General features: G+C 41.4%; 1 protein-coding gene across 2 annotated transcripts in view; it reads right to left on the reverse strand.

Annotated features, from left to right (window-relative positions):
* The window catches only part of Pcsk2 (proprotein convertase subtilisin/kexin type 2), a 227,795-nt gene extending 224,749 nt beyond the window's left edge, over positions 1-3,046 (reverse strand). Inside the window, exon 1 of one of the 2 annotated variants that reach the window (XM_041670371.1) lies at positions 2,547-3,046. In XM_041670371.1, coding sequence (XP_041526305.1) covers positions 2,547-2,720 — 174 coding nt within the window. In that variant the 5' untranslated portion in view covers positions 2,721-3,046. The remainder of the gene's footprint in view (positions 1-2,546) is intronic. The other variant, XM_041670370.1, reaches the window with a different exon arrangement.
* Between the last annotated feature and the right edge of the window lie 24,557 nt (positions 3,047-27,603).

Here is a 27,603-nt window from a genome sequence, read left to right on the forward strand (position 1 = left end):
CACATGGAATCAAAGGAGGAAAAGAGGGCTCACTGGGGGCAGGCACTACACCATGAAGCTTCTCCAGGTGGAGGAACCTTGTCATACACTGGTTAGTTCTTGAATATACATCAGGGCAAAAGTCTCAGAATTTGATTAGGAGGTACTGTATGAGAGGATCAAGAAAGATAATGAAAGAGACAGTAAAATGAAAGCTTGTTTATCACAGATGGGAATTTCAGCTTTAAAATATCGCAATACAAAAATCAGTGGAGTCCGCTCCAAGAAAGAATGGGAAGACATAGTCAACCCCCAAATACCTATGTTCTTTGGCTCAAAGTCTATCCAAATTGTTGAAAAGCAACGAGCTTATCTCTATACTTTGCCTAATGTCAACTTCACCATCACAACCATTAAATTCTTGAGTTATTCATTCACATCAGAAAATATCAACTATATTTGAATATTGAAGAGATGAGGCATTGTCAGACTTAGCTATACCTACATTTAAGTTTTTAGTATCAGACCCTAAAGATGTGTTTTCAAAGGGAAGGAAAGGAGATGGGAAACCACTGCAACAGGATCTACCTTCCCTTGGAGAAGGAGCTGGCACAGAAGGCACCCTCAGGTTACTGAAGTATTAGGAATCTTCCTGCCTCATCCCTCCCTAGCATACCCCAGGCCCACATGTCCTGTTAAGACTCAGCAAGGGTCTTCTAACACCCAGCGGGCTAGAAAGAGAACTCAGAATTAAGGGTGCATACAGTTCCCAGGACCCACATGGAACAGTTCACAACGTCTGTAACTCCAGCTCTGGGGGTATCTGATGCCTCTGGCCTCTGCTAGCCTGCACACACGCACGCACACAGAACTGATAACAAGATAGATCTTTTTTTTTTTTCAAAAAGGAAATTATGCAAGGGCTATGACACATGAAAGTCTCACTGTCAGCTATCTGCTAACCATAATCACTTATATCCAAGGGTGCTAGGACCCTGGATCTTAACATTCTTTTGGGAGGGGGTGAGGTAGGGAGGGTCCACTTGTTTTTGGACTAGGTGTTTTTAGAAACAGCCTCCATGGGTTCTAGTTAGGGAGGCCAGCAGACTGCTCCATCAGCAGGAGTCTGGTTTCTCCGGTTTCACCCACACTTTTTTGGAGCAACTAGTTCTCTGTGTGGTAGACCCGCCCGCGAGCCACCCGCAGACCCGCGCCTCCTCCAGGACCTCTGTGAAACTCGCTGCCAAAACCCAGCTGTGGTGAAGAACGCACTGCTGCGCTGTAAGTGGAGGCGGGAGAGTCCTGTGCTCCTGAAGGAGTTTTCCTGGCGGCTGGGAGACCGGCGAGAGGCATAGGAAGTGCGGACAGAGGAGACCAGCCTGTGCTGCCCATCCAAGAGAGCCCACTGCTCTCTCGATCCTGTTCCCTTGTCAGAGTAGGAGGGAGGGGATGGGGCCTAAAATCCTACTGGCGTCCTCCCCGTCCACGGGTACCAAGCCTCATCTTTGATCTTCCGATCCCCTCCCTCTGACTTCTCACATCCCCGCTTCCGCTCCACCCTCGGCAGTGCCAGGTCCCCTAAGGACACTCCAGATCTCGGACACAGATATTTCGCAGGAAGAACAAGAGGGTCACGCATACCCCCCCCCCCCACCCCGCCAAGCTCATTTTTCTCCTCTGTTCCCCCTAGAACATGTACCCTAACTTCTCCAGAGGTGGCCAGCTGCACCCGAAGCCCGAAAACCTATCCAAGTGCCCGAACAGTTCAACTTGGACAACTTCTTAGAATGGGGATCCCCGTGCTTTCCGGGGAAAGCCATGCTGGCTGCCCACATATCAGGAGAGGACACCTCGACTTCTCCGTGGGGAATCCCCCTCAGAATCCATTTCGTTTGGCGGCGTGGTGTCCTACAGCAGCGAATTAAGAACTCTGCAAACAGGAGTGCGCTTTGAGGGTGGGAGGTCGTGGGCGGAGGCCAGAGCGCAGAAGTTCTGCACTGGTTTTGGACAGAGAATCCGGTCCATGTTTTCAAGTCAGAAAGCTCTTGTCCGCTGGGAAAAAGATAGGACCAAAGTCGTTGAGAGGAAAGTCCTCTAGGCGTGGGTCGGAAAACTGGGGTGAACTGCAACGCTCAATCTTTGAGCCACTTCGGTGGGAAACTATTCTTCCTCCGGGGTGTGGGGGCAGGGAGACTTCCCTGGCAAAGCAGTCGACGTCAAGCCTAGCTGCTCTGGACTCTATCCCTCTGTCCTCAGGCTGCCTGGAGAACTTGGTACCTCGGACAGCAGCCCGGGCGCACAGCATCCTATGCAAGGTGCGGTCCTATTTTCCTCCCACCAAGTCAAACACCAACAAATTATTTCGCTGACCTTTCTAATACAGATGAAGGGCATTTTAATTACATAACCCATGAAAGATCACCGGAGGCAATGTCGTGTTTGAGAGCCCATGGCAGAATAGCTGCATAGCATGAAAAAAGACAGAAAACTTGCAAATCTGCAACGAGATTGCGCAAGGCTGTCCCTCCTCTGGAAACAACATGTGAAATGCATGGGAGATATCTTACCTTTCGGACTCCAAAGCCGTGGTCTGCTGCAACTTGGCGAGCCTCTTCCTCTCCGTCTTTATGCAACTCCACAAGAAAATGATTCGTGAAGACGGGTCTCTCGGCAGACGCAAAAACCATGACACAGAAGAGGAGCCCAGCCGCCTTCCACTGGGATCCACAACCGCCCTCCATCCTTCTTTGGGAGTGAAAAGTGGGGCTGCGAAGCGAGCAGGCGGGTGGAGCAAGGGGACGAGGAGGGAAGATGCAAATAAAAAATAGGTATGTAGTTTTTGTTTCTGTTTTTCTTTTTAAAAATCTTTTTATAGCAAAAGAGGCAAAAGAGAAGCTTGACAAGCAGCAAATCTGTGCGCTGTCCACCAGCAGCTGGCTGCCAGGGAAGCCGAGGAGTCGCGCAGCCGGGCTGGCTGGCAGGGGTGCGAATGTGCGGAGCTATGTGTACCCGAGAGAAAGAGCTAGTGTATGTCTGTGCTTGATGCTAAATCTGCATTTTCAGCTCCTCCTCGGCTCCAATTCCACAGGGCTGGAGGCGAGCGCCAGCCCGAGTGACGTCCGCCCGCCAGCGGCCAATAGAGGTTAGAGGAACTGTGGGCCCCGCCCCGGGCCGCCCCGAGCCCGCCCCCGCCCTCCTCAACCCTCCCCCGCCCAGCTGGCTGCCCGGGTCCCCGGGGGCGCCGCTTGTCCGCGCCCCCGCCAGCCCCAGAGAGCCTTTGCTCCGCCCGGCCGCCGCGCGCCTAGGAAAATCCCCCCGCTGCCACCCGCAGCCGGCGCCCGGTGATGTCATTGTTTGTGGAAATCTGCACAGCTCCGGGAAAGGAATTACGGTGCGTGCGGCTGTCAGAAGCCCCGAGGGGAGCAGGGGCCCCGGCCGCTCCCTGTTGCTCTTCCTACTAGTGTGTTCAGCTGCAAAACAACTCTCCTTTCTTTTCTCTTCTCTTTTCTCTTCTCTCTTACCTCTTCCCACTTCTTTCTCCCTTCCTTTCCCCTCCCACCTCTCTCCCTTTCTCCCAATAACAAAACGAATTTGATCCTTCCCGCCCCCCTCCACTTTGGGCAAATCCTAGGCTGGGAAGAGCATCCTTCCAGGGGTGACTCATGGGGGTGGAAAGGAGCTTTTCTCCCGGTTCTTTTCCCCATGCTCCAAGCAGGCCAGAAACTAAACATCTGGCCGTCCAGCGGGAGTCCGGGCTGCTCCCCCTACACCTGTGATAGCTAATAGAAGAGGCTCTTCTAGAGTCAGCGATGCACCTGCATCCAGAGACTGCTGAGAGGGGGAAGGCGTGATGCTCATGCTAGGAGGCAGATTTTCAAACCCCGGGCTTGCAGCTGCGTCAGGACCAAGAGTGAGAGTTTAAGGAGGTGTAGTCACCCACCCAGGCGCTAGGTCAGGATTCCTGCTAGGTGTCTTTGCCTGCAGGACAGCCATGTTGTCCAGGTCCAGTAAACTGCTGAGGTCTGACTTCCCCTTCTTGCTCTTGTGTGAGCGAGGAAGTAGACAGATTCTGTTGTATGAAAATGAAGATCATTGCTCCAAGTAACTTAAATCTTTTGTAGTTATGGAGTATGTTTCCAGTGTTTACCTTTCGGCACCAAAGTTCAAAATCCTTCCATAAATTGGATAATCACCAAGATCAATTTTCTCAGGAAAGAGAGAGGAAAAAGGAGGGAGGAGAAAGGAGAGACAGAAAAACTGTGAGTTTGTAACATTGATAAACCTTACCACACCCAGCGACACCCTCTCCACTCCCCCCGCTTCTTAGCACAAAAATCACAGTCTAGACAAGAAACACAGGATTGGTGGACATGAACACATGCTTAGCACACAAGCCACACCATCTTCACTGACATAGCTGTCCCCCCACATTGACAGACACATGTATGCAGGCATTGCAGGATGCTTTTCAGGAGACTGTAAGTCTTCAGCGTACCACATTATCAATTTTGCTGACTTCCCTTTTAAGAAAAACCAAGTGAAACATCAAGAAGGTGGCAGAGAGGATTCCAGAGTGGAAACAGGTTTTGGGGAGATTATTAACGAAATGACAGATCAGTCCGGGAGCCTCAGTTTGGAGCTGCACACACCAGCTCATTTCTGCCAAGAATGTTTTCCTTTGTCACCATGTCATGCCCCACCGCCCATCGGACCGTAACACAAGGTTACCTGACCCAGGGGCCTCCCATTCTTCCTCTCCTTTTGTCTTCCTTACAGTTCATCCATATTTGGAGCCAAAGTCTCTGTTGAGTGAAGCAAAAACCACATGATTCCTCCTGTCCTGTGAATTGAGAAAAATGACATCAAATGTGAAAACTATATTATATAAATTTACCATGGGGGAGAAAATTTCAAAAGCAGCAACTGAGATACAAATATAAGCCTTTAGAAAACAGACCTGAAGAGCATCAAATAAGTCAATTTAAAAGATTATAGGTGCTTGGAAATAGCAGGACTATTATAGCTAAATCTCTCTGAAATTATCATCAATTTAGATTATGTATTAATTGTTCTGGAACCATTTCCTAAACAAACTCCAAAGATGAAATGCCAGTGTGTGCTCAATCTACTACCATGGTTAGTGTCACCTTGAACTCCTATTAAAATAGGATTCCCTTGGTGGTGCTGGTGGGAGGTGGTCAAGTTATTGAAATGTGGTTGGATCATGAAGATTCTTCCCTCATGATGGCTTTAATCTATTTATAAATTAATGAGTTATTGAATGACAGTGGAAGTGCTATAAAAGCAAACTTTTCTTGGGTAGCTTTTATTATCTTGTCACGTGATTCTATCCATTAGGTTATGATGTAGCAAGTAGCCCTTACCAGATCCCAATGCTATGCATCCTAAACTGGAAGCTCAAGAATTCTTTTAGATATCAAAGTTTTGTCTAGTTTGCTACAGCAACAGAAAGTGGACCAAGATGTAAGCCTACATTTTAATAATTAAAGCTATAAAATCAGGTACAGTCTGAAAAAATCTGGATAACTGATTGAAGTCTGTTGTCTTTTCTAAAATATATTTTATATATTTGAGTGTCTTGCCTGCATGTGTGTATGTGCACCTTGTGTGTGTCTGCTGCCTGTTGAGGTCAGGAAGAGGGCATTAGACCCCTGAAAATGGAGTGTCAGATAGTTGTGAACCGCCATGTGGGTGCTGAGATGGGAGCCCAGGTCCTCTGCAAGATTGATACGTTCCCCTAGCTGCTGAGAGAGCTTTCCAATCTCCTGAAGTCTGCTGTGGTTTATTTAGTATATAATTTATCATAATACTGTCAGCACAGCAGAATGAAAACAGAATTTTGTGATGCAAATGCTAAATTTTTAATGCACTATGGAACCATAAGCCACTGGAGGAAATGCACCAAAATATTTGATTGGTATTTGAAATGTAAATACACATTCAGTGTGCGCAAATTTGCTTTTCTAGAGAAGTATTATCGCTCAAACTCTTTTCTGATATCAATAGATTTAGACAGAGAACATCAACAGGAGAGAGAGAGAGAGAGAGAGAGAGAGAGAGAGAGAGAGAGCAGCAGAGTGACCCAGAAACCACTGTAAGGTCTGCTGTGGTTGTCAATGGATGCCACTTGAGTCAAACCATTGACTTTCTCTAAGCCTGTATCCTGCCATCCTCTAGATCCCAAACTGTGCTTTCAGAGATGCTAAAGCTCATAGTGTGGCATAAAGCATCGCCTGCTCCACGGGTGTTGAGGCTAGGCATGCTTACCCACACATTCCAATGGCTAAATGATCACATTCCACACACCTCCCCCAGCCTTCTTACATGTCACTAAGTTTGTGGAGTTGAGAAAATAACTGACAAGTGTTAACCATCAGAACTGGATATGAAGCCCATCAAGATCTTTGAGTTCTTTCCATTTATTTTCTCTTGAAGCTGTAGCAACAACAGGGTTAATATGTGCCACCAACGCCCACCTTCTCACTCAGGCTATAAGGAGCAGGATATTTCCATTTCACAATGTCTACCCCCTTCACACACATGCTATACCCTCACAAAGGTAGACACACACATTTATGGTTAGAAGAACAAAAACTACCAGAGACAAGATTGGTTTTTTTTTTTTTCATCCAGGTGTATTCAGATTCTTTTAGGCAGAAGACTTTGGATCCACAGACTATCAGATTAAGGAAACCTTGCTGCCGTGCTGGAGATGGGGAAGAGGGCAAACCAGAGTCATCCCTGTGGAGGAATTCTTGACCTGTGCCTGTTGTTTGCACCACTAGCAAAGAGAACCAATTTTCTGTTGATTTCTCTTCCACAGGCTGGAATGTAAACATGCACGTGCCACTTAAGGTCATGATTTAAATAGAACTCTGATTGAGTCTAGACGGATGGTGCACATCTTTAATCTTGGCATTTGGGACTGCAGGCAGGACAACAATGAGTTTGAAGGCTAACCTGAGTTATAAGATATCTATGTCAAAAAAAGTACACAATCTTGATTAAACCAATTTGTGTTACCATTTTTTGTGGTATCCATCTTGATGCTTCAAATGAGGCATGGACACTTTCTCTTGGCAGCATAGATTTTTCTGTTATAGTGTGCTGCTGTGTCTTGCTGGTATGTTCTTTCAGCCTTCCCTGCCCTTCCTGTTTTGGATACACCTACCCATACTCAAGATTCCTCAAGCTTTATTTCCTTTCTTCAATTCTGCCACATTTTGATCTCAACACTGAGTTCCCTACCCCCAGTTAATCCTTATATTTCAAGATGGTGCCACATTTCCCGGTGATATGAATCCTTTTGCAGTTGCTGTGGTGCAGGATTCAGGTGCCTGACACATTTAAATCACGTCTTCAGGTTACACTCACTCCTTCACAGTTATTGGGACTTGGTTGCTCTTATCACAAATTCATATATCTTTTACTAATTTAATGTTTTCCCCTTAAATGATCTGTTGCTTTTTTTTATAAGATGAGAGGATTCAGATTTCTAACTCATCTTTTCTAAATCATTTTAAATTAATACCACGGGGAGTATTCCTGGAGATTTGTCAAGTGTTTTGCTGTTATGGAAGCAGTTTGTCTGGACAGCATAAGGTGGTGTTCACTTTGTGACTTCCAACAAATCATCCGATTTATTCAGACTAATCAGCTCTTCATAAACAAAAAGGATTGCTTGCTTTCTTATTTTCCAGGATGTTGAAAATTTGTTTCCTATGCTAATTTAGCTTCTACTATTTTGATAGGATTTGAAGTAGCTAAACAATGAGGACCAAGGGTTCTTTTAATCTTCCTTGGTAAATTAGAAACACATTGTTAGTCACTGTCTTTAGATTCCTCCCCAGGTCTAGAGGACTAAAGAATAATGTTTGCTCACTTGGAAAAATTAATTAGTTATTTCTTAGGGCTCATTGGAACATTGTTATTGTCTGTAGAAAGTGATTATCTATTCATGAATTTCCCACCTTTGTTTGTTCCCCTTTTTTCCCCCTTGATCTTTAAAGAAATGCAGGAGCTGGGCGGTGGTGGCGCACGCCTTTAATCCCAGCACTCGGGAGGCAGAGGCAGGCAGATCTCTGTGAGTTCGAGGCCAGCGTGGTCTACAAGAGCTAGTTCCGGGACAGGCTCCAAAGCTATAGAGAAACCCTGTCTTGAAAAATCAAAAAAAAAATGCAGGAAATCTTCCACAATCCACAACTTGAAGGGTTATGGAAATTGCCTTTAATAGGGAACCTTTGCTTGTGACTTTCAAATTACTTATAACAGATAAATATCTCACAGCGAACAAAGTGGCTTGTTAGAAAATTTAAACTGGGATAATAACAGAAAAATTTTAGATAAAAATAAAAACTCAAACACAGGTAGTAAGATCCACTCTAACATAATGTTTTCTGATGCTCTTGACTCTGGCCTGAATGTTTTAAATGCCTGTATATGGTCCAGAAACAATATGCATGATCAGCCTGAGCACACAGTTGGCACCAAATGTTATTTAACATGTTGAAGGAACAGTTTCAACTTTCTGGCTGTGTGCTCAGGCACACCATTTTTATTCCTTTGACATTATATCCTGTCATGATTTGAAGAAACATGGCATGGTCTGTTTTAGGGAAACTATTCTATCGTCTTAGGATTCTGAAGAGAGTGAAACAAAAACACATCTTTTCAAACAGATATTTCTAGAACTAGCCATCTGACACAATCTATAATAACTTTGTAGGTTTATCTTCTCATTCATAATTCTGCTCAGGATAGGAGTGTAGCTCAGTGGTAGAGCAATTGCTTACCATACATAATGTCCTAAGTTCACTGCAAGAAAAACATTTGTACTGAAAGTCTGTCAATGTACATCTCACTCAGAGTGTGTCAATTTCTCCTATCCATCTTCTTATCAAGCCTTAACATGCTTAGTTTCCAAGACTGGACAAAATTAATGCATATTCAAGGTAGAAATTAAATACAGTTAATTTCTAACAGCACACCCCATACACATGAATTTCTGTTGGAAGTCACACATGCAAGTGATTTCCATGTGGAGGGGTTCCTATGTGGGTGACAAAGATTATGAAAATAGTCATGACCCCTTAAAAGTTGACTATTTCCTGTAAAAATTCAGGGATGGAGCTTCTTTCGGTATAGGCAAAGATTTGGCTGTAGTTGCAGTTAGCTAGATTTAGTGGTTCTCGATCTCTCCATTCCATGAAACTGGGTCTGAGTTATGTCGCTACATTACCAATACAATTTGTGTGGTTTAAGTTCCTCACCTGGCTCTTAAGGTCTCCCGAGTCTGTGACTTCTAGTTTAAACAACCTATAAAGTCTTATTTCCTTCTGCCCCATGGATGTTTTTAGAATATGTTTATCCAATCATATTCAAATGACATGTACATAAAGACATATTCTCTAAATTATTAGAAAAGATATAAAAATATTAATCTCAGACTTCCAGAATACAAACTTTCAAGAAAAGCACATTGACCATGTCTGATAACACAAAATAGTCACTGGTGTCTTGACATCTGTTTCCCAGTTATAGGTAATGCTTTGGGGAAAGAGACAGGTTTTGGTACAGAACTACACAAAAAGGTGTTAACTAAAATCAAGCTCAAGCTGCATAAATGGTCAAGTCCTCCAGATTCAGATCCTCTATTTGCTGGCCAGAGGGAACAATATTTGATATTGTGGTTCTTTGAGAATATTAAGAAGGACCATCCTGTCCTATGGACTCACCAGCCACTGTAGCCCTCAGTGAGCATCATGCCACTAACTTATGCTCGTTGACTTGTTGATGGGAGGTTTGCTCAGTTGGTTAGGATATTAGTCATACCCAATTCCAGGTTTAATTTTCATGAGAGGAAGCTAGTAGTCATTTACTCTTATGTAAAAGCTAGGATTCAAATGATGATAAAAATAATGGCCGGAATATGTCTTCACATTTCTTTCACTGGCAAAGAAAGGAGAAAGGATTCCTGTTCCAAGTTCCACATGAGATGGCAAAGTCATCTCAGCTCTCATCACTGCCCACAGGACTTTGTGTATAATTACATTGTCTCTTCAAGGTGCCCTTATTATTTCTCCTATCATTTTTTTTCCAGGGAGACATGCACAAGGAAGAGCTGGCAACTTTCCTCAGCAAGAACAGATGAATAGAGAAGGAGCATGTGCCTTTTAGCTGCGGTGATCTGTCAAAAAGCCACAGCAGTGTGGCTGTCTTCTGATTTTAGGGATTCTGCTTTACCTCAATCGAGGATAATCTTAAGAGATAAATCATAGAGTGGATTGAAGATGAGGTTTTGGTAGAACATGTAATGACCTATTCACATATGGGGCTGGATATATTCATCTGAAGGCATTTCATTTTTGCCAAAGCAGTAAACAATGGGGAAATTATACTGTTTAATTTTCAGTGTGAGTGGTGTTGAGTGAGGGGTCACAGAAAATAATTGTCTTTGATGCTTGAAAGAGGGTACGGTGTCTGAACAAGAGACTGGAGAGTCAACTACTTGCTAGAAGCACCAACTAGTGAATATTTGGCCAATTGGCTTCTGTACTACAATCCAAGTTTACACTCTTTCAATGTTTTTTGACATGTATTATTATGTGGACCCTAAAAGTATCATATATGTGGAGATGTTTCTGAGATTTCAGTCAATTTTGTGCTGTGCCTGGAGATTAACTGTTATGGACCAACCTAATTTAGATTAATTTTTCATGGCTTCCCATTGAATTTAGACGGAAGGGAAAACTGTTTCTAAATGAGAGCTGGGAAAGAGTGGTTCAGGGTTCTCTATTCCACATTTGCCCCTTAGGGGCTCAGCACATGTTTCTTTACCAAATGTTTTATTTTTTTTTTATCTAAGATTCTTCAGATCTCATTAACCACTGTCTTATTTCTTTATTCCTATAAGGTCAATGGAACCAATGCATTACTAGTTTCTGGGGATTCATTGGATTTTCTTGATCCCCTTGATGCTTTTGTCAGTGACTTTATTTATATACATCATTTCTTACTTGCTGGTAGTCTGACTAGGAAGTTTCCTGTATAATGTAAAATATGCTCTACCTGTTGAGGATGTAGGATACATAAATATTAAACCTATTATGTTTTTGAATACAGATCTTATTATGAATATAGTTACAACTTTCCAGACATTCTGGAGATTGGCTGGAAGACTGCAGTTGTCAGAATAAACAGAACAGTGACAAATAACACAACATATAAGAATAAATATAGGAGACATTTTCATACAATTTTATTAAGAGGCGTGAGGAAATGGGACAGCCAGAATTTATAGGCCACGTCCAGAATCAAACAACTAGAAATCAAATTGGGAAAATTTAGATAATCAGGGCGGGGCAAGGGGTAGAAGGGATTAGCAGAAGAATAAAAAAACAAAATAAAACAAAATTCCCAAATGAAACAAAACAAACCAGGAAAACACCACCTCAATAAATATGGAAGAAGATGGCTTAAGGAGGTGGTGGTTAAGCTTCCTCCTGGAGAGCATGCGCAGTGTGGTAGACTCTGTCCGTGGTACTGACTACCACAGCCTGAGCTTCCTGTTGTCTGCAGAGCAGGAGCTCAGCCTTCCTGACTGATGTCTGAGAATTCTTTTATACTAAGGGCAGTTTCCAGAGAAGCCAACTGTGCAAGGCTGAAGAAGTTGGGGAAGCATATCATTTGTCTTTCCGCTCTCACATGTTTGTAAATGATTGATAGCAGCATCAGTGCCATCGGCAATTGAGCTGAGCACATTACCATGCTAAAACAATCTGCCACGAAGATAGGCACAAATGGGAGAGCCCAGAGAAGCAGTTTCAAAATAGGAGGTCAGGGGAAATTAGCCCTTATGTCCACAAGATGGAAACAGTCTAAATATCCAAATAAATATACATTAGTAGAACTGAGGTTTCTTTTTCCCGTTTCTTCAATTTCATTATCCTGTACCGAAGAGGGCTATTTCTTGTTTCAAAGATGAAGGAAATTGTTACAAAAGGTAAGGCGAATGCAAATTAGTTGGTACAATAAATGCTATTCAGAGAGTTTTGGAAGAAATCACAACTTAGTCTAAGGTTTTTCTCTATTATTTATAGAAACATTCTTTATAGCAACAATGACCAAAAGGAATACACAGGCCTTTTCTTCAAATTATTTTTGATCTGATTATTCTTAATAGAAAGAAATGCAAGTTTTAGAAAATGTCAAATATATAATCACTGAGAAACCTTGACCATCTAGAAGTTTGCAGTATGTTGCAACTCTGGTATTAAAGATCTTAAGTTTAAAATGTAGCCTCCAGTACAATGATATCATTGCAATAACTTGGAAGGCTTTTCATTGAATTAGGGTGAACTCATGTGAAGGTGAGAACAGGAGCCTAGAGCGGATTCCAGTGATGAGAGAAATGCTACTATTATAATACAATACAGTAGAACCAGGAATTGACTTGTCAGGTTGATTTGTGATCAAGTTCTTAAAAGGCCACACAAAACATACACAGACAGACAGACAGACACACACACACAGAGGAAGAGAGAGAGAGAGAGGGAGAGGGAGAGAGAGGGAGAGAGAGAGAGAGAGAGAGAGAGAGAGAGAATACATCATGTGCTTAACAACATCACTGGGAAGTGTAAGCACTTGAAAGTCACCCTGTGTTCCATTTCTTGCTTTTTATTCTCTGAGTTTGAAAAGACTCTGGGTATGGTGAGAAAACATTAAAAGACCCAGGACACAGTCTCAGCTTGTCAGATGATGTTGCACAAGGGCTTGGTGGTACTCATTTCCCTCTAAATGAATATAATTTCTGCCTCCCAAGGCTGTGTTAGCTTTAGTGTGTGTGTGTGTGTGTGTGTGTGTGTGTGTGTGTGTGTGTAGAGAGACAGAGAGAGAGAGAGAGAGAGAGAGAGAGAGAGAGAGAGAGAGAAAGTCTTTTCAGTTTCTGCAACCTGAATTTAATTGTCGCAAGCTTCATTTGGACTGAGTGATCCTGACATTTTTCATGTCTGAAAGTCTTGGACATGGCTCACCCATAACTTCCTTTTCTACTGGATTATTGTACCAATTAGGAATGAAGTGAATACTTTTATTATTATATTATATAATGGACCCTGATAATCCAAATCATAAATTCCCATAAGCTTCCTCAAAATGACACAAAAATAAATACTTACTAAACACAGAATGACACTGTGAATACCAACTGCAAAGCTCAAAGAAGTACTAATGGTAGAAAATATTGAACCCTGGTGTAAAACTCATTCCGTGTCTACAGTGTCTGTTTATATTAATAGAGGAGATGTGGATGGAACAAAGTGACTAATGGGTAAGACGGTGGATTAGAAGCTTATTGTGTGACTCAGTGAAGGAAAGGCATCAGGGATAAGAGAAAATGATTCTCTCCAAAGAGAAGAACTACAGAAATCCATACGAGTAGTGGTTTGGTACTCAAACTGTGGTAAAATTATGGGAAAATACAGCAAGGAGGCCAAACCACACACAGTTCTAACCGTGAAGTTTCCCAGTGTAGAGTGGAAAAGCAGACCATCGCCCCAAAAGTCAAGATTGGAAGCTCTAGTGAAGGAAACTGAATTCCTATTCTTAGGAAAAGCCCACACCCCTCACAAGCTTCAAAACACATCTGACACTCTGTATGACATGGAGGGCAGGATCCAGGTGCCATTTTGAGAGGGAATCTATTGTTTAAAACAGAGATACTTTGAAGTCGGATAATGGAGAAGGGCCAGTCAGAAGGTAGACAACTTTCACTTAATTTGTCATGGCTCCAGGGTGGGAGATGGTCCTGTGAGGCAGTGTGGGAAGTCAGAAGTCCAGACTTTGACAGGCAAACTGTGTAGTCACCAGGACGCTCACAGACAAAGTATGTAGACCAGAGCGGCACCATGGCCTCACATCAGAAGGTGAACCAAGTTCTGGATTCAGTCACCTGGCATTCACCACTGTGGAGACTGAGGACTTTGAAACTCCAGGCACCTATAGGACAACTATAGTTTTATACCCCTAGCAGCCTGATTAATAACTATGAGGTCTGGAAATTATGAAGGTGTTTCCTCTGCCTCTGAAGACCTCAGTGTTATAGCTGCCTTCTTTACTCCCAACACATTTGGGCAATCCTCTTCCACCCCTCTGCAACCTAGAACGTTAGCCACACAGGAGAGTACTGGAGTCTTGGGTGGTTGAGCAAACCAGCTCAGCCCAGAGACTGCGGAGCCACGTGTGGCCAGAAGAGGTCCCTAGAATTGAGAGAAGGAGAACTACTACTGAAATGAAGGTAAATCTGAGCTGTACATAGTGGTGCAGCAGGTGGGAGGGAGAGCAGGTGGGTCTCTGAGTTCGAGGTCCGTGTTTTTTACAGAGCAAGTTCCAGGACAGACAGGGCTACACAGAAAGACTATGTCTCAAAACAAAACAAAACAAAACAAACAAACAAACAAAAAACCAACCCCCAAAAGACAACAGAAATATATCAGACATTTGTACAATATAGGCTCAACACTGGCATTAAAAAAAAAAAAACAAGGAATACAAGAAGTCCAATGGCTCACACATTCACTCTGGGCCTACAATTAGTCATGGACAATTTTCAAGGATATAAAAAGCCTTTTTACTCCCCAGTTGAGCACTCTCCTTCCTTTTTTTTTATTACACATCTACTACTTTTAGCAGTACTCTTACTTTATTGCATTTAAGTCAAGTAAAAATTGGATGTAGTGGTGCTTTCTTGGAATTCAAGTGCCAAGGAGCTTACAATGAACAGATCCCTGGGACTTACTAACCAACTAAGCTAGTCTGGTAGTGTTCCAATGGGAGACTCTGTCTAGAAAACAGGACAGAGAGCTCCTGAGGAAGACTTCTGGCCATATGCACCCCTCACACATGTTAACACTCATCCAGAAATAACAGTATTTTATAACCATCACAAATTAATGCAGTTCAGGACACACAAGATAGAACTGCAGAAAAATATTTGGAGGGACACTATATTCCAAAGAAGAAGAAGAAGTTAAACACAAGAACACAGGAAATAATGAGTTTCATGAGAGAAAAGAATGAACAAGAAATGGTTAGGAAAAAAGGCATCATGTCCAACACAGTGAACTGTCCCAATACTAATGGGGGAGAAAGGAAAAGAACAAAAAATAATCTATTCTACCAGCAAAACAACCGATAAAAAAGCACAGGGCCTAGTACACATTTCTCAGCTACAACATGAAACACAAATGGCTTCAACTTATCAATAAAAACGTTCAGGTTGGGGCTGGGTGGTGGTGGCACACGCCTTTAATCCAAGCACTCAGGAGGCAGAGGCAGGTGGATCTCTCTGAGTTCGAGGCCAGCTTGGTCTACAGAGTGAATTCCAGGATGTCCAGGACTGTGTCACAGAGAAACCTTGTCTCATAAAACAAGACAAAAGACTCTGGTTGGACGACTGTATTAAATAAAACTATTACTAAAATACATACCTTATTGGTAAAGATAGCCACAAACTTATAGTCACAGAATGGATGGCAATCTATCAAGTACATAGAAATTGATAAGGTATATTCTAAGAAAACCTACTTAGAAAGGATCAAGAAGGTCACTGCATGTTATTTAAGGGAATAAATCACCAAGAAGAAGTAACAATAGTATGCTTGAGGTGTTGGGGCTCTAAATTTCCTAAAGCAATCAGTAATGTGTGGAAAACAGTCTTATGTCCTGATACAATAGTCATGGATGACTTCAATACCTCAGTCTGATCTTCAAATAGGCCATCCAAACTAATGCAAGCAAAGAAACTCTTCAGGTTTGATGTAAGCCATAGATTAGAGATGCATGTGACATGTATCTTCAGAATATTTCATCTAAAATCCAGAATATACATTCTTCTCAGCAGCCTGCAGAACCTACTTTAAACTAGAACACATTCTAGGTCACAAAGCAAGTCTTTACAAATATGAAATAGTCAAAATAGTTCCTTTTATCTTGCCAGATCATAGTGAAATAAAACTAGAAATGAATAGTTTAGAAAAGCTACAAAGATAACTGGAGACTTAGCAATTCTTTCTTGAATGACCAATGGGTCATTGACAAAACCAGAATAGAAAATTTAAAAAAAAAATGAAATGAAAGACCAGCTTCCCAGAACCTTTGGGATATAAGAGTTCTTAGAGGAAAGAATTGTGACAAAGCAGTTCATACAGCTAGGAATGCCGTGTTCAAAAGTTCAGGTACCTCAGATACTCTAATTCTCCTCAAAACCTGAGAAAAACAGAAAACAGTCAGATCTTTAAATGGTAGGCAGTGAGAAACAGTAAAGACCAAAACAGATATCAACATAATGGAAACAAAACCCATCATACATAGAAACAGTCAAGGAAAATATCATTGGTCTTTTGAAAGTATGAACAGGGTTGATATCCCCATTGAACTGAAACAAAAGCAAGACAGAGAAAACGGAAAATGAAACCAGAGATAAAAGAGCAGATGTTACAAACAGCTCCAATAAATCCAGAATATTACGAGGAATATTTTGAAAACTTTTATCCTAAAAAAATGGAAAAATTTAAAGACCTTTTAAAATTAAATCAGGAAGATACAAACAACTTAAGCAGATATATAACAAGCAATAAGACTGAAGTAGTAATAAAAACTCTCCCAACAAAGGAGAGTCCAGGACAGGATGGATTCACTGCTGAATTCTAACAAACACTTAAAAAAGAGTCAACACTAGTTATCCTGAAACTATTCCACAAAAGAAAAAGTGAAGGAACACCACCAAATTCATTTTAAGAAGCCAGTATTATACCAATACTAAAACTAGATAAGAAAACAAAAAACTATAGGCCAATTTCTATGATGAACATATATACACAGATTCTCAATAAAATTCTTGACAATCTTATTAAAGAATACATTAAGATCATATACCATAACCGAGTTCAATTTATTCCAGAGATGCAAGGTTGATTCAAAATGCACAAACAAATAAATGTTATACAAGATGAAAATAGGCAAGCATAGAAATCACATGAACAGATAAAGAAAAAGTCTCTTGTCAAAGTTCAGCATCCTTTCCTGATAAAATCTCTGAAGAAACGAAGAATAGGAAAAATGTATCTTGACTTAATAAAGGCTGCATACCACAAACATATGGACAATACTATATTAAATTACAAAAAACTACAGCCATCTCCTCTGAAAATGAGCATGTGGCAAGAGTGCTCACTTGAACGGTGATACAATAAAGTGCTTAAGGTGTTGAACTGCAGCAGTATGACAAAAGAAAAAAAAACTGGATAAAAAAGAAAGAGGGTCAAACTACCTCTATTTAGATGACACATCTTGGTCATAAAACATAGCAAAGTACACAACAGAAAACTCTGAGAACTGATAAGCACTTTCAGTAGAATAGCAGAATAGAATATAACACACAGAAATTAGTAACCTTTATATATACCAATAATGAACTTGCCTAGGAAGAAATTAGGAAAACAATCCTATTCACAATATTCTAAAAAACCATTTAGGAATAAACTCTATCAAGGATATGAAAGACAAAAAATTTATCAAGGGTATGAAAGAAAAAAATTCAGACATTGAAAGAAGATATTGTAGAAGATACTAGAAGATGAAAGCAATCCCTCTGTTCATGGATTAGAAGAATCAATACTGTAAAGATGTCTACATTTCTAAATGTGATCTAAGACTGGATGCAAACCCATCAAAATTCCAGTGATATTCTTCACATGACTAGAAAAAAAATACTGAAATATGGAAGCACAAATGACTTTGAATAGCTAAAGCAATCTTAAGCAGGAAAAAAATTCATCTCAAATCATGTTACAGAGCCATAGTTGATGTGGAATTCCCCTCTGCATGTGTGATTACCATTGATTAATAAAGAAACTGCTTTGGACATATAGCAGGGAAGAAGAGAGATGGGTGGGGAAAACCAAACGTAATGCTGGGAGAAAGAAGGCAGGGTCAGGGTGACGCCGTGTAGCCACCATCAGAGACAGACATGATGGAACCTTGCCAGTAGGTCACAGCCATGTGGTGATACACAGAGATTAATGGAGATGGGGTAGTTTAGGATGCAAGAGCTAGCCAATAAGAAACTAGAGCTATAGGCCAAGCTGTGATTTAAATAATATAGTTTCTGTTGGGTTACTGTGGAATCTGGTGGGACAGAAGCCTCCGCCTGCACATAGAGACAAACACAGCATGGAGAAAAAGAGAGGAAGAGAATAAGCAGAAATGAACTCACACATTCTCAGCTATGTGAGTTTTGATTGAGATGTGAAAAAATACAATGGAGAATATATATTGTAACAGCCTCCTCAACAAAATAGTACTGGGGAAACATGATATTTACCCATAGGCGAAGAAATTTGACCCAGATCTTTCATCCTACACAAAACCTAAATTGAATGCACCAAAGTCCTTAAGTCATGACCTGAAAGTTTGAAACTTCTTGAAGAAAACTTACATAAAAGGTTTGAAAGATACAGGCATAGACAATAACATTTTGAAAAGGATGCTGATAGCACAGAAAGGAATCCCTAAAACTGACAAAAGAATTATACCAAATTAAAATGTTTCCACATAGAAAGGGAAACAATCACCAGGGTGGTAAGAACCTACAGAGTGTTGAAAAAATTTCAGCCAAGTTCATGTCTGATAGGGTATTACTATCTAAAATACATAAAGAACTGGTAATACACCCCAGCTCTAAATCAATGAATGGGCTAGTGAATGGGCTAAATCAATGAATGGGCTAGTGAGCTGAAAAAATAATTCTCAAAAGTGGAAATAAAAATAAATAATATTTGAAAAAGTGTTCAATATCTTTAGTAATCAGGGAAGTGCCACTTAAAGCCACTTTGTGATTTCATCTCACCCTGGTCAGTATGACTGCCATCAAGAAAACAAATGAAAAATGCTAGCAAGGATGTGGGAAAAGATAAATCCTTCCTTACTCACCGCTGGAGGGAAAGTAAACTGGTGTATCCACTATGGCAATCAGTACAGAGGCTCTTCAAAACCATAGGAGCCAGCCACACCATTCTTGAATACACAGCAGAGGGACTCTAGGTCCGTGCACCGCAGAGATACTTGCACACCCATGCTTGTTGCAACACTTGTCAAATAGCCACAGAATGAGATCAGCCTTCATGAACCACAGCAAATGAATGGATAAAGAAAACGTGGTTCATATTCAAAACTGAATTTTATGTAGTCATGTTGTTGTATATTTTTTTATCCTTTTGGCTTTTGGGCTTTTTTGGGGGGGACCCTGCCACCCAGCTCCCATATAAATACATGCAGGTTTATTATTCCTTCTGAATGCCTGGCCTTAGCTTAATTTGTTTCTAGTCATATTCTCTTAAATTAAATTATCCTCTATAATTTTTGCCTCTGGGTTTTTACCTTTCTCTATTTCTGTATATCTTTCTTTACTTCTTACTCCATAAGAAGTAGCTGTGTGGCTGTGTAGCTGGGTGACTGGCCCTGGATGTCTTCCTTCTCTTCTTGCTCCTCTATCGCTCATGCTTCCCAATTCTTCTTTTTCTCCTTCTGTTTATTCTCTTTGCCTACCAGCCCCACCTATTTCTCTCTCCTGCCTCCCTAATGGCCATTCAGCTCTTTGTTAGATCAATCAGGTGTTTTAGACATGGAAAGCAACACAGCTTCACAGAGTTAAGAAGAACAGAACATAATGCACCACATCTTTGTATCATTAAACAAATGTTCCACAGTATGAACAAACATAACACATCTTAAAATAATGTTCTACAACACAGTCACAAAGGAAAAATGAAAACACGGCATTTGCAGGAAAATGGATGTGACTGGAGATTATATTGTGAAATGACAATACTCAAAAAAGGTGAATTTTACTTGTCTTTAAATGCCGACTCTAGATTTAAATGATGAGTGTGTGTGTGTGTGTGTGTGTGTGTGCGTGCGTGCGTGTGTGTGTGTGTGTGTGTGATGAAAGTAACAAAAAGACTGATGCAGGAGAAAGAATTCAGGAGAAGAGAGAGGCAGGGGGAAAGAAGAGACTGATGGAATGTATGTGACATGAAAGAAAGGAAGCAGTATTTAGGGGAAGGGAGGGACCAACAAGAGAATGACAAGGGAAATGGGGAAGGATGATAAATAAGGACAATGTGTAAAGACATATGTATGTATGAAAATGCCAGAATGTTTTTAAATAATAATTATGAAAACTACAAAATTACTTAATTACATGGGAAACACATTTGCAAAAATAAAAAAAAAAGGTTTTAACCTATGGAGCTCACATTTAATTTTTTACTAAGTCTTCTAGGACCATGGGGATTAAAAAAGGTAACATAAATTCAAGGTTTTGCATAGTTAAAGCCACAATGAAACTTTGCATGATTATATGTGTGATTATTGTTACTAAATGGAAGAGTCATTCAGCTCAATGTGGTGCTATCATTTTCTCATTAGAGGTCTCACGGGACAGTATGGCATTGTATTAGTCACTGTTCCTCTAGCATATTGTCAGACGCAGCTTGAACCTCACAGATGAGGGAAGATGACTGGACATTGCTGTAGTCCACAGGCTCTGGGTAGGTCAAGCATTAACAGAGGTATTGTGTGGACTTCTGTGTCTTCTGGAAAGCTAGTGTGGGATAATTTGGCTATGACAAAAGACTAATTGCTGTCCATCATATCAGATACACAGATAGCAGGAGCAACTTGCAAAGCTAGTTCTTATGAGCCCTTAGCTCACGACTCCTTCTTGTGTATGTCTTCTTGTTTCTGACTGGAGATAGGCCCTGTGCCCTGTGTAGACACTGTGGTCCAGACAAGAGCTTTTGAGAGGTGTTGGGTGAATGGAAGCAGTAAGCATTCCTGTTCTGAAGGTCATTGTGTCCACATCAGAGAGGCAGATGCACAGGTGAGTTTTGGTTTATCTTCCAAATCAGACTCTTCTTGACATCTCCCAGCTCCACCGACCTCCAGAAACTCCAGGCTGACAATTGGGCCCTTGGGTACCAACCCAAACTTGCTTCTGGTGGGGGTTGGAAATTTCTCCCAGGGACTCCTGTTGGAGGAGGGCTGCTTGTCGGTTCCCAGCTGCTCAGACCCATAATAATCACACAGAAATTAAAACACTGCTTGGCCCATTATCCCTAGCTTCTTACTGGCTAACTCTTACATCTTAATTTATCCCATCTCCATTCATCTGTGCATCACCATGAGATTGTGGCCTATCAGCAAAGTTTCAGCGTGTCTGTCTCTGTAGGTGGCTCCATGACTTCTCCTTGACTCTGATTTCTTCCTCCCAGCATTCAGTTTAGTTTTCCCTGCCTATCTCTTTTCCCTGCACAGTCCCAATACAGTTTCTTTATTAACCAATGAATTCACAGCATATAGAGGGGGATCCCACATCACCTCCCCTTTTCTGTTTAAATAAAAAGGAAGGTTTTAACTTTAACATAGTAAAATTACATGTAACCAAAGAATTATCAAGCAAGAATTATAGTTACAGTATTTATATCAATTTTATCTTTTATCATAACTAAGGAAAACTATAATAATAACTATTCTTTAACTCCATCAAAGACTCCAGAAGGATATAATATTACCTAAGTAAACAGGAAGTGCATTGTAAACAATTTCTAAAACTCTAGAATTGACAGAGACATATCACTGCCTTGATAGCCACCCAACGTTCTTCTGTTTCATTGGGGCATCCATATTTAGCCTACTGGCCCATAGTATCCACCAGACTTTTCCACCAAGCAGGAAATTTCAAAGACAGTTCCACCTATATTGGCAGTTTCTTATTCACTTTCTTCTGTGTCCTGAAGAATGTCTAGCAGACTCTTGTATGAAGCCAGAACCCCAAAGGATCTTCTCACTTTTAGGTAAATTTAGCAGTCATTTCTTTGTGGGTCCTGCATGTCCAGTTTATCAAGCAGTCCAGGCAAGAGCAGTTTCTTACCCAAATGGCTAACCAACTCCATAAGGAGCCTCTTCAATGCCCATCTTCCTCTTGAAGTGGATTGGAGCTGCCAGGAGCATGTGTGTCTCACTGTCATGAAAAGTCCTAACTTCTTAAAACATTTAAATGCCATATTCTCTAGTCTTTGTAAGATTTGAAGAATCCCTATCCATCTGAAATATATCTCTATATATGTAGAAAATCTAATACGACTACAAGCTTGACTATTATAGATGACTATCTATTAATCTATATTTCTTAATTGTACATTACATTTTTAAAAGAGCTGCACAAACATAATACCTTATTCAGGAGTAGAAATATACATCTACACAGTATAACAAAATTGACTTTAAATTTGTATCAATAAACCAAAATCCATACCAATGCAAATCTCTATAGCAGACTCCAGTTCCCTTGTCAGACCCAAGTACCATCCATAACTCTGCAAGTTGCATTCCTGCAGCAAGTCTCTTGTTCCATAGACATCAGAACACTTTCATGTTTATAACTTTGCGATCATGTCATGTTTGGTTACTATCAGGTATCATTCTTAAGCCATAAAATCTTAATCCCTCTCAGAATCACTTCAACTCAAACAGATTTGATGTTTTTTTTTTCAGTTTGTTATCCAAACTTCTTATTGAAACATTCAAGTAAAACCTTGCCATGTATCTTTGAAGTTAAATTGATGCCAGGAGATATGTCTATCTTGTCAGTCAATGCATTTTTTTTTTTTTGCTGTAGCTCTTAGGAGGCAGAGTAATATGTGATCCAAATTACAGGGTACTTTTAGCTCTCAATGTGTTTATTTATTTATTTGTTTAATTTTACTAACACTGTACAGCTACACTAGTTACTACTGTAACTTAGATCACATTGGAAATGGTTGGAATAAGACAAGAGACTAATAAGATCTGTGTGTTCAGCTTCTACATGGTGTCATCTGGGTGAGATGCTCCATGGCCATCTTCTTTTACTTTTATGCCTTCTGATTTGCTTATGAGAAACCAGAGGCCTGTGATATTAGATAGAAGGACCAGAGACAGAAACCAGAGGTGAAAGCATCTGAGCCACGACCACTTCTTTCTCTGTGGTGTAGGACTGTTCTCCAATCTGAAAGTGTTAGTCATCAGCAAAGGAGGACAGTGGTATAAGCTCCCGTCCCTGTTTATAATATTAGAATCAGGACTTGAAGCTGGTTCCTTTCTTGTCTTGAGCAGCGTGTGAATGTAGACGCTACCTGAAAGAAATATATTAGAAAATGAGAGCTGGAGATGGATAAGATGAAATAAAGATGGTGACTAAGTTGGTGAAGTTGATGATACTAGGTCATTCTAGTAAGACAAAGACTGGGCTGGCTGTCACTGACTGCCACTTCATTTCATGGTCAAGAGATCCACTGTGGGGCAACTCACACCTAACTTTGGAGATTTTGTTACTGGATGGAATTATCCACCTGACTCTAATGATCTATACAAAACGGTTAGAACGATTAGCTGAATGACTAGCTGAGAACTCACGACACACAAGCTTTGCTTTGAACTCCTTTCACAGGTTAGTTCATCTAATGCTTAAAATAACATTGCAAATTACACGCTTTTAAAATTTCTATTTTGCATATGACAAAACGAAGGCACAAAAAGATCAAGTTTCCTCCCTGAGCAAGATCCCAGAGTTCCTAATTGGAGGGAGCAGAATGTCAACCTAGGATGTCTCGCTTTAGAGTTGAAGCTTACCTTTAACACTGTTCCTTAGTCAGGAGAGGAACATGCCCCCTAGAGGTAAACACCATGGGATTCAAAGCTAAATTCCTTAACGTCTTAGCTATGTGAATTGAGTTAGTTCATTCACTTCTTTTAATCTCAGTTTCTCTGACGGTTCTTGTAAGAGTAGAATTTTCTTGACAACCATCGGATTCACTGTAAGCCCCTGAGCTTAGAACTCAGCTAGGTGCTTTGAAAGAAACCACCTATAGGCAGAGAATTATGCTCCCATTCAGTAGTTTTGTTCACAAAACAGCATAAAGATGCTCAAAAATGCTTGCCTTGTTAGAATACATTTTCTTGCAGCTGGCCCTCAGGCATCCCAGCTTTCCTGATAAAGACAAGAAAAACCGTTATTTTAAAAATCCTGAGATTTTTACTTTCTCCTTGCACCTCACTTTGTCCATTTCTTAGCAAATTTTCTTTACTCTTCTTTAGTCCATGTAAATCCCTTTGAGAATCTTTCATTTATTGTCACTTCTGCAAATCAGGACTGCTCCGCTCCGCAGGATCCTCTCTGGGAAAGAAAGAATGACTATTCAGAGACTTACACGGAGACTGCCGGTGTGGCAGGGCAGGAAGGACGCAGCTCTGTGTCCCCTCTGTTGTACCATTATGAAAATAATGCTCTGGCTCTGACTCGGTTGCAATTGTCTCATGGGAGAAGGGTTCCTACAAGGAGAGAGAGGCTAGGTGCTGGCTCAGGGACTAGGAGGAGGGAGCAGTTCCCAGAGACAAACTGTGACTACCCCACCTTCCTTGATTTTGATGGCAGTCGAAGTGTGACGTAGAATCATTCAGTATGACCATGTTTAACCTTTAGTATGTGGGACAACTGCGTATGTATGCTAGGAGGAGAACCCACAGGACAAAGACAGAGATTATTTCCTGAGTCTGAACTCTGCTTCCATCTGTTACCCAGGTCTTTCTGGTGACAGCAGAGCCAACAAAGGAGAAAGGCTCTAAGATGGCTTCATTCTGCGGCTTCTGAGGTCAAGCCTGCTTGGTAATAGTTAAGCAGCTTGAGGGAGATCAGTTGCTTTTAAGGCTTGGTATCCTTCAGGTATGGCTTCCATCAACACCAGGTGTTTCTTTAAACAATAAGCTAATGTTTAATTTATATACTGTTTTCCAACCTGCTTCCCACAGGGAGATTTGATAACTCAGAGAGTTAGCAGTCCTGTATTTACCATTTGATGTCCATCCATCTGTCCTGTCACCTTGTCCCCTCCCTCTCCCTGCCCTCTGCTTCTTCTACCTACCTTTATGGATATTTCCATCCCAGTTTAACTGGTGGGAATGGTCTGGGATACTCTCCCCTTTGAAGATTGTAGTTGGCCACCTCTGTGAATGATTGGCAAGTAGGAAAGGAGGCACTAATTTGTGCTACTCTTTAACCAGAGTGGGAAACTTCCCTCTGGAAAGACACTGTAGAGAGAACTTCAGTTGCCTGGTTTGGGGGAGACAGGAAAGCAAAGACAATGATTCTTAAATTTTGTAGCTGCTTAACAAATGACCGTAGGATTGTTTGTTGTCTTTAAACTTCATTTTGTTTTACTGGAATATAATGGGGATTGATATGGGAGGTAAAAGACTTGCAGTTTGGTATTCGTGGCAACTGATGAACCATTTGTAAATTGTTCTCTATTTTCTAGAAGCGGGGAGTTTATTCTGATCTTCAGTGCTTGTTAAAGTTTGCTAGCAGAGGGATTTTAGAGGTCATCACATGTTGGAGGAAGGCCACTTGTTGATTCCTAGCCACTTAGCCCTGACATAATCACACAGAAACTGTATTCATTAAATCACTGCTTGGCCCATTAGCTCTAGCTTCTTATTGGCTAACTTTTATATCTTAATTTAATCCATTTCTAGTAATCTGTGTGTGGCCACATGACTGTGGCTTACTGGATAAAGTTCTGCTGTCCGTCTCTGGCGGGGCTACAAGGCTTCTCTCTGACTCCGCCTTCCTTCTCCCAGTTTAGTTTTTCCTGCCTACCTCTGTCCCCCTATAGCTCTGCTATGGGCCCAAAACTGTTCCTTTATTAACCAATGATATTTACAACATACAGAGGGAAATCCCATATCAAACACAGGTGACAACAAAGCCTGATTAAGCTTATTGTTCTTCTCATTCAGTGTTTACAGATGTTTGTGTTGACATCATCAACTGTTGATGAGAAGAGCAAAGCTCGCAGCAGCAGACCTCAAACTCACAATGAAGATTTCAGTCCCCGAACCCTTAGATCTCAATTTCTGCTGGGTGTCATCAGCAATAGAGAAGTGGTGAATCTGAATGATGAGGCTCGCTATGTCTGCTGTATAAACAAATAGACCCCGAGTTGGGGTATCATGGGTGGGCTATTGTTCCTGACAGCCTAGTGCTGCCTTCATATGCAAGCTTTGAAGTGTGATTTTGGCAAGCACCCTCCCCACACCCACACCTGTGTGTACATCTCCAGTCCTCTCTGAGCTAAAACAAAAATTTGTTTCGTTTTTAAAAATGTCTTAAAATTCAATTAAAATGTAGCACTTTATTGTTTTGCTGCATATGAAACACGTATTTTTTAATTGGAAAAAAACAGCTCTTAATAAGGCAATCTTGGGAGCGATTACTAGGAGCAACCAAGAGATAAGAGTCCTATTGTAAGTGGTTTATGAAGGAGGTCTCTTTGAGACTCTGATAAGGGAGGGGAGGAGGTAGGCAGGGGAGAGGAGGGAGGCTGAGACAACCTGTGTGGCCAGGGACAGCACTTGCTTAGCCTGCTCCTGAAGGGACCAGCCAGGGGAGTGGCCATAATCGTTTCAGGGTATATCAACTGGAGGCAAAGGAGCTGCTATAGACTAAGGACCAATTCCTGACGTTCATACAAGCATTTACAGTCCCCAGTACAAGGGAAATGGCTCTAATGTTCTGAGGGCAGCCGCTGAAAGGTCAACAGAGCAGCCTTCTTAAGTAAAAGCACACAAAAGAAGGGAAGAGCCAGGAGCGGCAGAAATAGATCCCTGTGGCCGGTGGGCAGAGATTGCAGCCCTGCCCTTGCCATTGTCTCCTGCGCTCTTCAGTTTCTGCACTGCGGTGCAGCTTCGGAGAAGAAACCCAAGTCCTAGCACCTGATGAGTGAATTCTGCACCGCAGCTCCAGGGAGGCTCCAGATGTGACCCTTGTGCACATCCCCACAATGGAATTTAGAGGAGCCTCTGCCATGACAACTAAGTAAAAATGAATCCAGCCTTTTTATTTCAAATTCATAAACAAGAATCTATAGAGTCTGGCTTTCATGTCTATTCAACTTAATGAGGTACCTCAAGCTGATGCCTGTACCATCAGTCTTCCCATGGGCTGTGCCACTCTGTCTAGTACCTGCCGTTGGCTGGGACCTCTCTGTTTCTGGTATAAATTTATCCCTCCATATGACAGGGCTGCGTGATATCAGTGTTCGCTCCTGGTAAATGTCAATGCTAAGAGAACAGAAGCCCTTGAAAAGTGGGAACTGCTCATAAATCTCTCTCCTAGCTCATTAAACACTAGATTGTTGAACCTTCATTCTTTGGGGTGAGGGTTTTCACACTGGTAGCAGGTAAATGTTGATAGTAATTTGCATTAATTATCAAAGTTATAGGCAGGGCGAGTTCACATCAAACTTTGGCTTCTGGCATCTTCCAAAAAGGAAAATGAACTAGATGCATGTGGTTTTTGTTACTAATAGCTTGCTTCAGCTCGACAGAACTATGTACTTGAGATATGCTCTTGGATATGCCAGTTCTTACCCATTCATCACCTGCCAGCTATTTCTGTTACCTTCTTGGCTTACGTAGTCATTCGCATTTACCACTGACTCAATAAGTAAG

Source organism: Microtus oregoni, unplaced genomic scaffold, assembly GCF_018167655.1.
Source record: "Microtus oregoni isolate MIOR12 unplaced genomic scaffold, Mior012 000020F_ref0000438, whole genome shotgun sequence".
Taxonomy (NCBI): domain Eukaryota; kingdom Metazoa; phylum Chordata; class Mammalia; order Rodentia; family Cricetidae; genus Microtus; species Microtus oregoni.